The 18,205-nt window shown below is 36.9% G+C and overlaps 2 protein-coding genes across 2 annotated transcripts; one reads left to right on the top strand and one right to left on the bottom strand.

Moving 5' to 3' along the window:
* Nucleotides 1-1,831: 1,831 nt before the first annotated feature.
* LOC137811758 (tubulin beta-3 chain-like) lies at nucleotides 1,832-3,997 on the bottom strand. The gene is made up of 3 exons (XM_068613593.1): nucleotides 3,322-3,997; nucleotides 2,847-3,116; nucleotides 1,832-2,700 (listed from the first exon to the last, which is right to left on the bottom strand). The coding sequence occupies exons 1-3, from the start codon at nucleotides 3,713-3,715 to the stop codon at nucleotides 2,033-2,035; spliced, it is 1,332 nt and encodes a 443-aa protein (XP_068469694.1). The 5' UTR covers nucleotides 3,716-3,997; the 3' UTR covers nucleotides 1,832-2,032.
* Nucleotides 3,998-4,734: 737 nt separating this feature from the next.
* On the top strand, nucleotides 4,735-7,920 carry LOC137809434 (uncharacterized). The gene has a single exon (XM_068610546.1). It carries the CDS (start codon nucleotides 4,735-4,737, stop codon nucleotides 7,918-7,920), a length of 3,186 nt encoding a protein of 1,061 aa, XP_068466647.1.
* The last annotated feature ends 10,285 nt before the right edge of the window (nucleotides 7,921-18,205 follow it).

The raw sequence follows: 18,205 nt of genomic DNA, 5'->3' as shown, positions 1-18,205 counted from the left end.
AAATGATCACTAGTCATCTCAACACATTAGAGTCATCGTCATTGCGAAAAATGATATTAATGAATGTATATCTTAATAATTTTTAAAATCAGTAAAATATTTAAGCCTTGATGAAAACGAACAGTTTCTTTAATTTGAATTTATGTGGACAATCATGACTAATGTTTATGTGTAATATATTTTTGGTTTCTAACGAATATTTGTTTTTTCGAGGAACTTATTTATTCTACAATTTTTTTAACAGCAAAAACTTCTACACGTGACGTTATAAGAAAATTCATGCGTGTTTGTTAGAAGAAATAAGACCTAATTATTCACCTGACACAAATTAAAGTAATCTCTTTATTTATTAATATATTAATAATAATTCATAACTCATTAATACCTTCATTTTTCCGTACAATGCACAGGTTAATTACACAAGTAAAAGACATCTTGGAAACAAAAAGTTTGATTTCACTAACTCCTTAAAATACAAAATAGAGGTTATCAGCAAAAAAATAACGAACCTTTAAAAAAACTGACTCAATAAAGTAACGAACCTCTAAAAAAACTGACTCAAAATACTCTGAAACACGCAACCTTCAATAGTTCATTTTATACATATATACAAGGAAACTCTTCATAAAAATAAAGGGTTTTTAATATATATAAAAAAAAGAGTCTGACGTGTATGAGATAATGAAAAAGCCTTCGATCTTTGAAATTATAGGTAGATGACTTATATAAAAAATAATATATATTTTCATTGTAAACTCTTCCCCCATCGTAAAATAGTCTTTTTGGAGTAGGGAAAAAAAAAAATATTCACGGTTGAGTTTGAACCTTAAATTCAAACAACATCTTTTTATTGCATAATTTAGAAAGTATCTTTATGCATTTTTCTTAAAAAAATCCTTATGTACCCGTGCTAAACTCATTAAGAAAGATTTAAAATGTATTAAAGTAGAAAAAAAGTTAATTAATTTATAACTTATGTTATTTAACATGGTTCAAGATCAATGGTGAAAATTTCAAGATTTTATTATCTTACAATTATTTCTCAAATCTTTAATAGCATACGTACCTAAGACGGTTTGAAACATCTTCCATAACTTATAATTCTTCACAAAGCTTGCAACAAGTTATATATACATCAACAAGTTAATTAACCCTTTACATAAAGATAAATTAAATCCTATTTTCCCTAACTAAGAAAATCGTAAGGTAAGATCAAATATTGTAATGAAGTTTGTGTATTTTGGACCTTTTTTTGAAGGAAAAAAAAATCAAACTTTAAAGTGTAAGTATTTGTCTTGAAAAAAAATCAATGTAAGAATTTTACTCATCATTAAAATAAAATAAAATAAAATAAATGTAAAACAATTGATGTGATACATAAAGACAATTAATATCATACGATAAATTATATAATATTAGAATTACCAAAATATATCTTTAACTTTAAATTAATGTACCTAACATTTGCAAAAATTATATATATATATATATATATATATAAAGGAAAATGTTACTTTTTACAATTTCATATTTTGAAATATATTACATTATAATTATAATTTGATCAATATAAAAAATAGATTAATTTAAAAAAATATTTTTCGATTGTAACACTTTTTTTTATGTATGAAGACTCTTTTACGAATATCTCACATAATTTCTTTCACATACTTCACAACACTGACACAAGTCAATGTGTAAGCTAGAAAAAATTGAAACCTCCCACTCTGAGGTCTTGGGGTAACATAGTAAAATAATGAATTAGTTGAAAGGCAAGCAATGATACTCATCATGGCGATAGAAAAGGTAAAGGGAATATAAATACGAGAACTGCAGACGTTAATGTGCATACTTTTCTACCCACCGGTAAAACATCCGATGACTTAATAAATAACAGAGGTCTTAAATCAACAAAACCCAGGTTAAACAACGACCCTGAATTTATACAAACAACAAACAATGTTTTAGCTTACTGCTTCACAATTTAAATCCATCCATGCACACTAAGCAATCTTCACAACTGAAAGACGCCTCAAGCAATATCCTCCTCGTCATCCTCATACTCTTCCTCATCAGCAGTAGCATCCTGGTATTGCTGGTACTCTGCCACCAGATCATTCATGTTGCTTTCAGCCTCAGTGAACTCCATTTCATCCATTCCCTCACCAGTGTACCAATGCAAGAAAGCCTTGCGCCTGAACATCGCTGTGAACTGCTCGCTAACTCTCCTGAACATCTCCTGAATTGATGTGGAGTTTCCAACGAATGTAGATGACATCTTAAGACCCTGTGGAGGGATGTCACACACGCTGGACTTCACATTGTTGGGTATCCACTCAACAAAGTAAGAAGAGTTCTTGTTCTGTACATTTATCATCTGCTCATCTACCTCCTTGGTGCTCATCTTTCCACGGAACATTGCGGATGCGGTCAAATAACGGCCGTGGCGTGGATCTGCAGCACACATCATGTTCTTAGCATCCCACATCTGCTGAGTCAGTTCTGGCACAGTCAAGTTCCGGTACTGCTGGGATCCTCTTGATGTCAAGGGTGCAAATCCAACCATGAAGAAATGCAGACGGGGGAATGGAATCAGATTCACGGCAAGCTTCCTAAGATCAGAGTTAAGCTGTCCAGGGAAACGTAGACAACAGGTAACTCCACTCATGGTAGCAGAGATGAGATGGTTAAGGTCCCCAACTGCAGCAAAACAAGAAAAAAAAATGAAACATTGAATTACAAGTAAAATGAGCATACAATATAATGCAAAATATATTCAATTCAGAAAGGGGGATCAAAAACAAAATTGAGTGCAGAAATTTCAGCAAAAGAAATCTGAAACTTACAAGATGGTGTAGCAAGCCTCAAGGTACGGAAAGAGATGTCGTAGAGAGCCTCGTTGTCCAAAACCATGCATTCATCGGCATTTTCAACAAGTTGGTGAACAGAAAGCGTGGCGTTGTACGGCTCCACAACTGTGTCAGATACCTTGGGGGAAGGAAAAACGGAAAACGTCAGCATCATACGATCAGGATACTCTTCCCGGATCTTCGAGATCAGAAGCGTTCCCATGCCCGAGCCAGTTCCACCCCCCAAAGAGTGGCACACTTGAAACCCTGTTAAAGCCATTGAATTGAGCAAAATTACAAACAAAAAACATGCATTAACATAAAAGAATTGCGCATTCCACATGGATAATTAATGGTCAAAATAGGGTATATGACGGATGGCATCCCTCGTTCCATGAACTGAATTTTGATATTGAGAGAATTGAAACTGAAATTTGAAGAAAAAAAAAAGAAAACAGAATTGTGCGGAGACCTTGCAAGCAATCGCAGTTCTCGGCCTCCTTCCTCACAACATCCAAGACGGAATCGATGAGTTCGGCACCCTCCGTGTAGTGACCCTTGGCCCAGTTGTTTCCGGCGCCGGACTGGCCAAAGACGAAGTTATCGGGGCGGAATATCCGGCCGAAGGGGCCGGACCTGACCGAATCCATTGTTCCAGGTTCGAGATCCATGAGGACGGCACGTGGAACGTACCTTCCGCCACTGGCCTCATTATAGTAGACGTTGATACGCTCGAGTTGGAGTTCGGAGTCACCGCTGTAGGTTCCGGTCTGGTCGATGCCGTGCTCGCCGCAGATGACTTCCCAGAACTTGGCTCCGATCTGGTTGCCGCACTGGCCGCCTTGGATGTGGAGGATTTCTCTCATTTTGTTTGTAGGGAAAGTGTGGGAGAAGGGAGGGGGAGATTCAACTACCCTCTTTTGCCTTTTATCTTTTCTTCTTCCCTTCTTTCTTGCTCATTCGTGGACACAATTTCAAGGACTTCCCTCTCTCTCTCTATACGTGTGGCAGTTACTTCTCTCCTTTCTCTCTTCTATTTTTCGACCTTCTTCCTCTGTCAATTCCTATACAACCACCTCATCTCAATTATTTTCTTCCTACAAATAACTTTTATTTATTAATTCAAATTTTATTAAGAGAATCAAATACGGCATATCTTTTTCTTCCTATATTCTTTAATCTCATCGTATTCAAATAATACATATACATCATTTACAAGCCAAGTGAAAAACAATCATTATATAACTAAGTGTACTGGGCCGAGAGATTGGACCGAAAGGAATGTGTACTAAGCCGAGAGCTCAACCCGAAAGTAAACTAAATAACGAAAGAAATAAAATAGAATGGAAATTATTATTAAGCAAAAGCCCATGAAACTGGGCCCAAATATGTAGGTGTGTGTAGTAAATGTTTAATACAAAGAGAAAAGGCCCAAATAACTTCTGGGCCCAATAAAAGAGTAGTATAAATAGAGGGTCATCCTGAGAGGTAAGGGGGTTGAATTCATTCTAATATCTTGTAAAACTGAATCTAACTTTGGCATCGGAGCACCTTTCAGGTACGCACACCCATCTGTGAGAGGAAGCCGAGACCAAAAACCGAAAGATCAAATGGAGTAAATTAAAGTTGACCGGGAAGTGTCCGTCAAGCAATTCAATAAAACGTGAAAGATTTTCGAACCAAATACAAACCAAGAACAAATAAGCCGAAAGATCACACCGAGAAGGGAGTCCGGAAGCGAAGGCCGAGAGGTCAACGGGTGGAAGGCGAAGGGAGTTTGTTTCTAGGTCCTTGTAAGAACATTTTGGCGCCCACCGTGGGGTCGAGAAACAAAATGAGCGAAAGAGGAGAACATTCTAGAGAACAAGAAGATTGTCAGAACGCCATGACTATGGCCATGTTAATACAATTGCAAGAGGAATTTGAGACACTGAAGAAGAGTAATGAAGAGGAGTTGAGCATGTTGAGAGCTGAGAATGCTTACATGAGACAAAGATTGAATGGAGAAACAGTGTTAAATACTTCCCCGAGAAACTTCGTTAATGAAAGAGAGAACAAGGAAGAGAGTTTCGGGGTTACACAAAGGAAGATACCTGAGACTTCCGGTGTCGCTGTGGAAACGCCAGCCAGAAGACACCCGTTTTCTGAGACTATAATAGAGACCCCATTACCTGACAATTGGAAGAGTCTAACAATAGAGAAGTATGATGGGAGCACAGATCCAGATGAACATGTTGCAATATACACAACTCAAATAAGTCTGTACACGTGGAACGACGCCATTCTATGTAGGGTTTTCCCAACTACCTTGAAAGGAGCAGCTCTGAGCTGGTTTACCCGGCTACCACCCTTATCTGTTGATTGTTTTGACACTTTGATAGAAAAGTTTGGAGCTCAATTCGCTACAAGTAGACCACATCACTTAACATCTATAGCTCTCGTAAACATAAGACAAGAACAGAATGAGTCACTGCGAGCTTTTATGGAACGCTTTGGAAGGATGGCTTTAAGTATTAGAAACCTCAGTCCGGAAGTTTCTATGCATCATATGATAACTGCCTTGAGACCGGGACCATTTGCCGATAGCTTATGCAAAAAACCAGCCGTAAGCCTTGATGAATTAAGACGGCGTGCAGCAAAGTTCATGCAGATGGAGGAGTTAAGGGACTTTAGGAATCAGGCAAGGATGGACGTGAAGAACGAGAAGAAAACAAATGAAAGAGAGGCAGGATATCAAAGCAGACGTTTCAGAGAGGAACCCCGTGGCCGAAAGTTTCAACAATACACACCATTGAGCACAACTCGGACCCGAATACTTCAAGAGGCGATGGCAACTGAAGTAATACCGCCACCAAGGAAAGCACGAACCCCAGATCGAGCTGACCACAACAAACGTTGCCAGTACCATAAAAATCATGGCCATCACACTGAAGAATGCATAGCGCTGAAAGACCGAATTGAAGAGTTGATCCAGACAGGGCAATTAAAACGCTTTGTTAGAGTCGGAAGAATGAAGGCTAGTCAAAGTCCAGAACAAGATGTCAGGAGTAGAGGAGAAAAATTTGGAAGAACGAATGATATACAAAACGATCGAAAGGAGAGAAGAGGAGGAAGAGATGAAAAAAGAGATATAAGAAGTGGAGGAAGCCACCTCCATTCTCAAGAGAGAAGGAGCCGACAACGCAGTTTGGGAAGGCCAGTCAGGGGGTTCATTAATACCATCTCTGGAGGCTTTCCGGAAAAGGAAACATATAATACGATAGGAAAGAAATATTTGAGAGGTACCATGACCGTGAATTATGTTTTCAAAAGAAGAAGTTTGCCACCTATGTTATTTACTGATGAAGATTTCCAAGATATTGATCCTGATCAACGAGACCCAATGGTGATAACAATTGAAATTGCCAGGTACGCGGTCATGAAAACTCTAGTAGATCAAGGGAGCTCAGTCGATATTCTGTTCTGGGAAACCTTCAAAAAATTACATTTGAAAGAACAAGACATGGTTCTTTTGAAGGAGCAAATAATTGGGTTTTCAGGTGAAAAGGTTGACACCAAAGGATATATTGATTTGCCGACAACCTTTGGTAGAGGAAATGCAACGAAAACAATTACAATCAGATACCTGGTGGTAGATACTCGTACTTCTTATAATGCCTTGTTAGGAAGATCTTCGTTGAATAAGTTGGGAGCTATAGTGTCGACGCCACATTTGGCAAAGAAATTTCCAACTGAACGGGGAGACATAGCAACCATATATGTCGATCAAAAAGCAGCCAAAGAGTGTTATGCGACCGGATTGAAGATGGTCCAAGAGCCGAGAGTGGCGACCGGAAGTATGGAAGCAAGAAACATGGTTGCAATGGTGGACTTGGATCCCAGAATGAATGATGATGAAAGGATAGAGCCAAGAGAAGAAATTACATCGGTTCAATTAGGCGAAGATGAAACGCAATGTACATATGTTGGGGGTAATATGCCCGAAGAAATAATTGATGACTTAGTGGCAGTAATAAGAATGAACAAAGATTTGTTCGCCTGGAAGGCATCAGACATACCGGGAATTGATCATAACATCATTTCTCACAAATTATCTGTTTGCCGAGAAGCAAGACCGATAGCTCAAAAACGAAGGAAGTTGGGAGAGGAAAGACGAAAAGCTGCTCTTGAAGAAACTGAAAAATTGTTACAGGCGGGTTTCATTAAAGAAATCCAATATACGACTTGGTTAGCAAATGTAGTTCTAGTCAAGAAGGCAAACGGAAAGTGGAGAATGTGTACTGATTATACAGATTTGAACAAGGCATGTCCGAAAGATTCATATCCTTTGCCGAGTATTGACAGGTTGGTTGATGGGGCATCTGGTCAAGCCATAATGAGTTTCTTGGATGCTTATTCCGGTTACAATCAAATACAAATGTATAAACCTGACATCCCGAAGACTGCATTCACTACCGATATGGCAAACTATTGCTATCAGGTCATGCCTTTCGGTTTAAAAAATGCCGGAGCTACATATCAAAGATTGATGGATACGGTGTTTAAAAAACAAATTGGAAAGAATATGGAAGTGTATGTGGATGATATGATTGTCAAGTCTCATGCGGTAGATAACCATGTGAAAGATCTTGAAGAAATATTTGCACAGATAAGGAAGTATAACTTGCGATTGAATCCAAAAAAATGTGTTTTTGGAGTCAAAGGTGGGAAGTTTCTCGGCTTCATGTTGACTAACAGAGGAATTGAGGCAAATCCAGATAAATGTGAAGCAATAATGAATATGAGGAATCCGATAAATTTGAAAGAAGTTCAGAGGTTAATAGGAAGGTTAAATGCATTGGCAAGGTTTTTGCCAATACTTGCTGAGAAGTCCAAACCGATAGTGAAGTTGTTGAGGAAGGCCGAAACGTTCACGTGGAATGAACAATGCGAGCAAGCTTTTGCAACGATTAAAGAGACGATAGCTAAACCTCCCATCCTGGTCAAACCTATGTCAACTCTGCCTATCATCGTCTACCTTGCCACTTCTCACGAAGCCAGAGGAGCAGCCTTGATACAAGAAAATCCATAACAAAAGCCTATATACTTCGTGAGCAGAGTTCTCCAAAGCGCCGAAACCAGATACCAACGGGTTGAAAAAATTGCCTTAACACTTGTATACACAGCAAGGCGACTCCGGCCATACTTTCAGAATCATCAGGTTATTGTCAGAACCGATTGCCCGATAGCCAAAGTATTAAGAAAACCTGAACTTGCGGGAAGAATGGTAGCATGGTCAGTAGAGTTGTCAGAATTTGGAATCAAATATGAGCCACGAGGAGCAATCAAAGCACAAGCATTAGCAGACTTTATTATCCAAATGCCGACAACGGAAGCCGATCATGAAGCGTGGATTGTATTTGTTGACGGATCATCCAGCAAGAAAGGGAGTGGGGCAGGAATCGTGCTAGAAGGACCAGGGAACTTTCATTTGGAAATGGCTCTGAAATTTGAATTCAAAACTTCAAATAATCAAGCCAAGTATGAAGCTTTAATTGCAGGATTGGTTTTAGCCAAAGACATGGGTGCACAAAATGTTATATGCCGGAGTGATTCTCAATTAATGGTGGGACATATGAAAGGTGAATACCAGGTAAGAGATCCCTTATTATTAAGGTATTATCACAAAGTCTTAAGCATTATGGAAAACTTTATCACAACCGAGATCATACATATTCCGAGAGAACAAAACACAAAAGCAGATTCTCTATCCAAGTTGGCAAGTCAACGAAGACAGCCTCAGCACAACTCCATTTTACAACAAACCTTGCACAATCCGACAGTTGGAGTGGAAGAATGTTTGATTGTTACCACAGAGAAAGATGATTGGATTCGATCATACAAAGAAGTGATTAACAATCAAGAACAAGGAATTGAAATTGATGTTAGAATGGCTAGAAAAGTCGCTAATTTTATCCTCATAGGGGATGAACTGTACAAGAGAGGGTTTTCAACTCCTTTGTTAAAGTGTCTTTCTCATGAGCAAGCTGAACATGTAATCCGAGAACTTCATGAAGGACTATGTGGATTGCACTGTGGTGCGCAAACAATGGCAACAAGAATCTGTCGTGCCGGATATTATTGGCCGACAATACGTGAAGATTGCAATCAATACGTTAAAACCTGTAAGAAGTGTCAGGAATTTGGAAGCCTCAACCATATACCATCACAAGAGTTGCAAAGCATTGCTTCTCCCTGGCCATTCGCTAAATGGGGAATGGATATCCTCGGCCCATTCCCTTTAGGCCGAGGACAAACAAAATTCATGATTGTTGCGGTTGATTATTTCACAAAATGGATAGAAGCTGAAGCGTTGACAAAAATAACAGCTCAACAAGTTCAAACATTTGTGTGGAAGAATATAATTTGTAGATTCGGTATTCCACATTCTATTATAACTGACAATGGCCGACAGTTCACTGATAAAAAGCTTCTGGAATTCTATGCGGATTTGGGAATCAAGTCTACAACTACCTCAGTTGAACATCCGCAAACAAATGGGCAAGCAGAATCAGCTAACAAAGTCATTCTCAGTCAACTAAAGAGAAGATTGGGAAGTGCGAAAGGGTTGTGGGCCGAGAAGTTACCTGAAATATTGTGGGCATATAGATGCACACCGCAGACATCAACTGGAGAAACACCATTTAATCTCACATATGGAACAGATGCTATGTTGCCCATAGAGGTCACTGAACCAACATTACGAAGACAAATAGAAGATTGGAGTGTTAACAATGAATGTTTAAAGGCAGAATTAGATTTGATTGAAGAACTTCGAGAGAAAGCCAAAATCAGAGAAGAAGCAGTAAAAAGAAGAGCATGTAAGAGATTCAATGCGAAGGTAAGACCGAGAACTTTTAGTGAAGGAGATTTGGTATGGAGAATGAGAACTGATGTAAGAAAAGATCCAGCACAAGGGAAGTTAGCACCAAACTGGGAAGGACCGTTCAGAGTAAAAGAAAACTTGAAGAATGATGCCTATAGGTTGGAAACGTTAGACGAAAAGCTAATACCCAGAACTTGGAATACGAGTCACTTAAAATTTTATTTCAGTTAAGGCTTGTATTTAAGAACACTAACTATTGTATATTAAGATCTTTTGTTGAAAGTTCTAAGTGTTAACTAGAAACTTTCGGTCTTGGATGCTTTCACTCCAGGTGAAATCCTTCCCGAAAGAACGATTGCCCGCTTGCTCGATTAACATCGCAAGTGCCGGCCGAACGCCCACTACACTTGCTTGATTAACATCGCAAGTATTGGCCGAACGATTGCCCGCTTGCTCGATTAACATCGCAAGTAATGGTCGGCCGCCCACTACACTTGCTTGATTAACATCGCAAGTATTGGCCGAACGTAACATCGCAAGTGCCGGCCGAACGCTCACCAAATTTGCTCGATTAACATCGCAAGTAATGGTCGGCCGCCCACTACACTTGCTTGATTAACATCGCAAGTATTGGCCGAACGATTGCCCGCTTGCTCGATTAACATCGCAAATGCCGGCCGAACGCTCACCAAATTTGCTTGATTAACATCGCAAGTATTGGCCGAACGATTGCCCGCTTGCTCGATTAACATCGCAAGTAATGGTCGGCCGCCCACTACACTTGCTTGATTAACATCGCAAGTATTGGCCGAACGATTGCCCGCTTGCTCGATTAACATCGCAAGTGTCGGCCGAACGCTCACCAAATTTGCTCGATTAACATCGCAAGTAAGCTGGCCACCTATCCTTAGTTGTTCGATTAAAGATCACAATTAAATGGCCGATCGCCCGTTCTTGTTCGATTAAACAGAATACATTTATCGTATGAAATTAAGATAATAAATAGCTGGAACCGATCAAGTAAAATAGACACGAAGTAAACCAAATATTATCATATAATTTGATTCCGTATATCCAAAATTCCTATCACTGCAGAGACAAAATGTCCTAAAAAGTCCGAAAATTTTTACTCGGAGCTATTACAAAAAACAAAAAACATCCTAATTAGATTACTATTCGGCCTCGTCATTCATTTTTCATCCTTCATTTTCCCTCTCATCTTCTGGAGATCCGTCATAAGGAATATCACTAACTGGAATTAATTCGCCCTTATAGAAGTCTTTGCCGACATCAAAGTTATCGGCATCTAATGGGATCTTGTAGAAGTATTCGGCTTGTTGAAGAGCTTTCTCAAAACCCAACTGGTGTTGTTGGATAACAAAACTCTCAGCTTCACCAACTCTCAACTTTAACTTGTTCACTTCTGCTTCCAACTGAGAAATGCCTTCAGCATCGATTTTCTTCGCAGCAGTGAGTTTAGCAACGTCTCCCTTCAATTCTTGATTCTCCGAGTTAAGTGCCAAAGTTTGGGCCGAGAGCTTGACATTTTCACTCTTCAATTTTTCTTTCTCGGTTTCTTGTCGGTTATTAACCGCAGAAAGTTCATCAATTTGAGAATTTAGTAACGCGATTTTCTCATTTGATTCAGCTGCTTCCCTCTTCAATTTCTCAAATTCAGCATAAGTAACATGGCTCTTTGTTTTTTCCTTTATCGCTTCACTAATCAAAAAAGCACGGCTAGTCAATTCAAACATTGAATCAGCTAGAGAAGGAACAAAAACCACTTTGAACATATCCCGAGCAGAGGAATCAAGATTGCAGTCAACAAAATCTGAAAAGCGTGTGGACGATGTGAACATTGTTTCAAAAAGCGATTGAGAAGAACTCCCAGAACCAAGACGATGCTTCTTAGAGGAGTGTGACCTTCTATTATTCTTGTCTCGTTTCCTACTCTTTCTAGAAGGTCCTATTCCGGCGTCCGCGGCTATTTCAACCTCTAAGCGAGGGGTAGGCTCAACAACTTCATTTTCTGTTCCTGGAGCTTCATTCTCAAGACGAGGAGTTGAACCTCCAGCCTGATTAAACAGCTTAGAGAAATAAGCACGATCCTTCGATTTTGTGGCCGCCATTAAACCTGGACATCACCAACAGATTCAGCAAAGTTAAAATTCTATTATTACTAAAAGAGAAAATCCGAAAGAATCACATACCCATGAAATCCTTTTGGGGTTTACGAGAAACATATAGCCGAAGCAGAGCACGAGTTGGAATCTTATGGGAGAAGTGACCTAGAACCGCAATACCATGCTTCTCTTCGGTAGTCATCGAATGGTAAGAACAAGAGTTGAATTTCACAGGAGCACGGGTCCAGTAAAAAGGGAATTTTGGAATATCACCATCAAAGAAGTACTTTCTCCCGGTTTCCTCAATTAGAATTTTAAAGAAGCCTCCTTTGAAATTTTTATACGAAGAAGTAAATGGAGAAAGAAAACACACTTTTGTCTTACTGATCAGGGACAACCAACTAGGCTTCTTACCGGGCCGAGAGCTATAGTAATATAAAAAGGTTTTCGGACTCGGAATTAAAGAAAGGTATCTACACAAAATACTGAAAGCTTGCATATAAGCCCAACCGTTGGGGTGAAGTTGGGTAGGAGCAATATTAAGAAAACGCAGGACACCCATCTGAAATTCACTTAACGGAAACAAAATATGGAGATCAGTATAGAGACATTCATAAAAATAAAAAAATTCGTGTTCGTCGCCTTCACGGCCATGGCAAACATTATCAATGGCACAAGTTCGCCGAAAAGAAATGATTTCCTCAGTGGCATCAGGAGAATACACATAAATTTTAGAAAGGAAGTTACGAAGGGTTGAACTAAATTGGTACCGAGAGAAATATTCCCGAACTTTTGGATTAACCCATTCGTACCCGCGCCGAAGGCTTAATTTTTGTTCGGCCACTTCTTCTCTTTCCTCGACCTCAACATCTACGCCATCCTTGCTTGACGAATTCAGACACGAAACCGTTTTAGGTGACAAAGCAGGGTTGGCATTCTTATTGGTCTCAATCACTCTCCCAGTAGATTCATTACTCGTGCTCGAAAATTCCGTAAACTCAGAAGAAACGGAAACAGAACTTGATGAAGACATTATACCTTCCGCGAATATTTGCTTCAGCTTTAATATATAATGCAGGGAGAAACTGTGAAATAAGGTGAATAGAAGTGAAGATTTATAGTGGTGGAAGAGTGGTGAAATCTGAAGAGTCATGGCATAGTGACCATCAGATTTACTTACATCCGATGGTTGGAACTTCTAGCTTGTCCTGTCAAGCGGTCCCATCAGCTTGTCTTTTCATAGTTAATACACCATTCAAGTTTTTCTCTCTTTTCTTTCAAAATTGATTTTCCCCCCAAAAAATACAAGAGGTAGCATTTTATCTTCTAATAGACATTTCGTCGTCTACACCTCCTTATGCCTGGGGGGCTTAGTGTACTGGGCCGAGAGATTGGACCGAAAGCAATGTGTACTAAGCCGAGAGCTCAACCCGAAAGTAAATTAAATAACGAAAGAAATAAAATAGAATGGAAATTATTATTAAGCAAAAGCCCATGAAACTGGGCCCAAATATGTAGGTGTGTGTAGTAAATGTTTAATACAAAGAGAAAAGGCCCAAATAACTTCTGGGCCCAATAAAAGAGTAGTATAAATAGAGGGTCATCCTGAGAGGTAAGGGGGTTGAATTCATTCTAATATCTTGTAAAACTGAATCTAACTTTGGCATCGGAGCACCTTTCAGGTACGCACACCCATCTGTGAGAGGAAGCCGAGACCAAAAACCGAAAGATCAAATGGAGTAAATTAAAGTTGACCGGGAAGTGTCCGTCAAGCAATTCAATAAAACGTGAAAGATTTTCGAACCAAATACAAACCAAGAACAAATAAGCCGAAAGATCACACCGAGAAGGGAGTCCGGAAGCGAAGGCCGAGAGGTCAACGGGTGGAAGGCGAAGGGAGTTTGTTTCTAGGTCCTTGTAAGAACACTAAGTAAATTATTATACTATTAAATATGTTTTTCTCCTTAAGTTTTATTAAGGACCATTTTTTTATATAATAAAATTTATGAAGGATCAGGATCGTGTTTAGTTATTCAACGAAAGTATAGTCTTTTTATATTTTTATATTTTATAAAATCAAAATGTTATGTTTTTGTTTTAGTTAAAAAAGATGTTTCTCAAAGCAGATGTAGTTGAGGTCGGATAAATTTTGAGATTGTCATTTGATCGTATCATTGCAAATTTCATGGGCTCCAAAAAAATGAGGGGGGTTCATTTGCAAAAAATAATCCGACACTCAAATCAGTCGGTAAGAGCATAAAACATAATGAGTATAATATAAAATATTAGTTGAAAGTACTTCATGTGTTGTTGTGTATTGTGAGTTGTTTTATTTCCCTTATATCTCCTTCTCCTTGTATCTGGTTTTATAATAGGCTTAAGTAATAAATGTTGTCTTCTTCTATTTAATGTTGATTATTCAGAATCCCTTGATTTACGCTGATACGACATTAATGTCCTTAAATATGAATTAGTAGACAACATGTTTATTCGCAAAATCGGGCTCGACCCATGACATTACAACCCCCTAGTCTCAGACATACGCCAATGAGACAAAAAGCCAAGTTTACTCTAATAATCTCCAAGCAACCTACATATCTCTTAACGTCAGGTTCGACCCATGATGCTTCAGTTTTAATTTAGATTTGATATAACGTCTATGTGTTAATATTTGTGGTTTTACTTGGAGTTACACCCTTTGAGAAGGAGAAACCAGAAAGTGTGGTTGATCATCTCCAATTTCATTGAATTTGGGAATCAAAAAATCAATCTCTACATCCATGTCTTCATCTCAATCATCCCTTGAGACTTGTTGCTTTGGTAATAGGATCGGGAACATGTAGTTGGGAAATGATTGAAACCTCAAAACCAACACTCTTCCATCAATTTATTTTTCTTCTCTTTCAAATTAAGAAGCACAGACACGGATAAGATACAACTAAATTGAAAATTATAAGACATGGGACACGCCGATATATATATATATATATATATATATATATATATATATATATATATATATATATATATATATATTACTAAATTCAATGAAATGTAATATTAAAATGTAGTAATATACTTTATAATTTGAAAAAAAAATTCAAAAGAAACATTTCTAAAAACATGTAACAAAACATAAACTTATGTAAATTATATTTTTTGAATTTTATATTTGTTCATATTCATTGAAAAATACAACTTCTAATTTTGGTTCATCAAGAGATATGTTAACAATCTTAAGAATTTCATTGTCATCCAGTGAAGAATCATCTTCTACAATATCCCACAACTTAGTTTCCTCTTCTTTATATTTTGAGGAGTTTCTTGAAAGAAGACAAATATTACTATGAACAAACACTATATCCTTTCAGGTGTCATCTTATTTCTTTTCAAAGAATCTATAAAAGAGTATGTACTCCAATTCCTTTCACAACAAGAAGAAGAATATGGTTGTCCAAGTAACTTAAAAGCTATCTTTTGAAGTGTTGGTGCATGAGCTCCATGAACAATCCACTGTGATTTTGCAAATTTTACCTCTATCGTTTAAAGATTTTGCATCAACAAAATCTTCTCTTCCATATGAAATGTTTGCAAACTCTACATTTATCGTCTGCATCATCAAAGTACCTCTTAAAACATTTCTTCCTTTCATGAGTAATCTCCATCTTAATGTGGGGCAACTTTGTGAATATTAATTTAGCCATCCATTACTATAATATGTACTACATTAAAAAAATATAAACATAAATTAATATAATATTATAAATTTATGATATTATAAATAATATGTATACAACAAAATATAATTATAAAACAATTTAACTATATAATTATTACCTTTGATTTAAAGAATAAGAAAGACAATGTAGAAATATGTTATTCTTAGTCCAACGATCAATTAATATTGACTTTACTACCAAGAAAAATGATGAATGTTCACTTGCTTATGTCTTTCTTTCATGTTGGTATATGATCTTTCTCACATTTTCAATCATTGAATATCACGTTTCGTATACTAAGTGAAGATTAGTCATATATGTATATGTTTCTATGAGAACATTATAAATAGGGGCAATAAAAGAAAGTATAAACATTCATCCACCAATTATCAGTCAACAAAGTTTCTTTCACAGATTATGCACTATCCACATCTTTGTAAGAAGATCATTCATCACTAATAACCCTATCTTGGAGTTCTTTTTTCAAACTTCTAAATATTTTTAGCATGAATATGGTTGAAGCAAATCTTGTGGTAGCAACAGAAGCAACTGAGTTGAAGTTGTTGAACATTGATAATCTCATAGAGTGCCCCACAATGAAGTTTTTAATAAAGGTAGCCTTATCATCAATTTGTAAGATACAAGAACATTATTGATAAGTATCACTATCTCTATCAGTATTTTTTGTTGCACAAATATTTTTCAATGCGAGATTCAAGGTGTGCACTACACAAGGAGTCCAATAAATTGAAGGGAATTCTAATTTTATGAACATACCCGTTGCCTTACATACAAGCATGATCAGTTATAATTTATACTACATTTTATTACCCAACCTCCATAATTGCATCTCTCATGTGTTTAACAATGAAATCTTTGTCCTTTATCTCACTAGATCCATCTATTGACTTCAAAAATATTGTTTCACTCTCAGTAATAGCCATAAAATATATAAGTGGTATTCTTTAAGAATCACTCCACCCATCATTAACAAATGTAACACATTTCCGATTTCATGAGTTTCTTATAATTTGCACAAGGTTTTCTACATAACTTCTCTCTTTTGAAAATAAAGGACCCCTCAATTTATTATATGTTGTCGGTACATATCCACTAAGATTAAAAGTAATAGTTGTATAAGAAAATGCATTTTTATAATAAGAACTTCTTGGTAAATGAAATGGTAGTCCCGAAGAACAAAACATCCTTGCAATTTTACTCGCTTGAATTTTGAAAGAAGTGTGTAAAGAACCTTTGAGTTTTAGGTTAACACCATTATTTGTCTGGAATCAATATAAATGAATTTTATACGGGCATCAATATCACCCAAAAGACATAATGTTATCATGCTAATCAAAATACAAAATAGTGAGAAAGATGAAATCCAATCCCTATTTTTCTAACTTGAAGTAACAAATACTTTGCCTTGTTTTCTGATTAATCATTATCATCACAACAACTTTCAACACATTTTTATAAAAAAAATTTATATTTTACTTGATTATTCAACTGTTACTTGTGAGTTTGATATTTGTCCGTAGGGACACATTATTACTTCTAACAACACGGTGCATTTGCCGTAAAAAGTCATCATGATTGTGTACCTGGAGAGATTAGAATACGTGGTGAACCTGCAGAGGTTGAGAATACTGTGTACCCACAAAGGTGTAGAATACTAGTGTACCTAAAGAGGTGCAAATATACTTTTTAGTGAAAGACTCTTGAGTGGGTTGCTCAAGGGGACTGGACATAACCCTTATTGCGAGGGTGAACCAGTATAAATATAGTGTGCAATTCTTTCTCTATCTTTGTCTATTATGTGTTAAATTATATGTTTGCTTTTTATGTTTACTAATAGAGTTTATGCTCCATTAACACCCCTCCCCCACCCCCTTTTTTTTGGAAACCGTTTATCATGAAACTTTGTTATATCATTGGATGATATATTGATCCTTCAATTAGCACAAAACACACATTAGAATGCTTAGATAAAATATTTATATTTAAAGATTATATATATTATTTATCAAAATTAATATATTTTTTAAAGATTAAACCGTCTAAGATATCAAAAAGTGAAGTGATTCACAATTAATCCTTGGATGAATAAATGCACACTTATGAGAAAGAGAGCTCCTTCTATAAAAGTACTACCATATAGTTAAGACTATGGTTGGTGACTTCAGCCAATTCAACATCCCTCATGTACCTTGTTATTAGAATGATAGAGTTGATGTCTTATCAAAACTGATATATTCTAGTAGAGTGGAAACCAAGGTGAGAAGTCCGAATAAAAAATAAAGTCTTCTTGCCATCCTCGAGTGCAACATAAATTGGTACCACTTAAAAGCTCTATTTAGTTAAATCATTCAAAAGCTTTACCCAAATTCCTGTGGAGACCCAGAAGTCAAGAATAAAATAGTAAGGAATCATTCAAACTCTGAAAACTTTTCTGTAATGTCATCCATAACATTGGGCCATCATCAAAACCAATTCATTTGAAACGATATCAACGTAGTACTCCCTTATGCTTTGTTTGGTTTATAGAATATACTGGACGAACCGTTTTTGAAATGATTTGAAGAAAAACTAAAAAGGAAGTGAGATTCTTTAAATTAAATAAAAAAATATAAAATATAAATTATTTTG

Source organism: Phaseolus vulgaris, chromosome 2 (assembly GCF_000499845.2).
Source record: "Phaseolus vulgaris cultivar G19833 chromosome 2, P. vulgaris v2.0, whole genome shotgun sequence".
Taxonomy (NCBI): Eukaryota; Viridiplantae; Streptophyta; class Magnoliopsida; order Fabales; family Fabaceae; genus Phaseolus; species Phaseolus vulgaris.
Note: the sequence above shows the minus strand (reverse complement) of the source record. Positions and strands in the feature narration are given on the sequence as shown.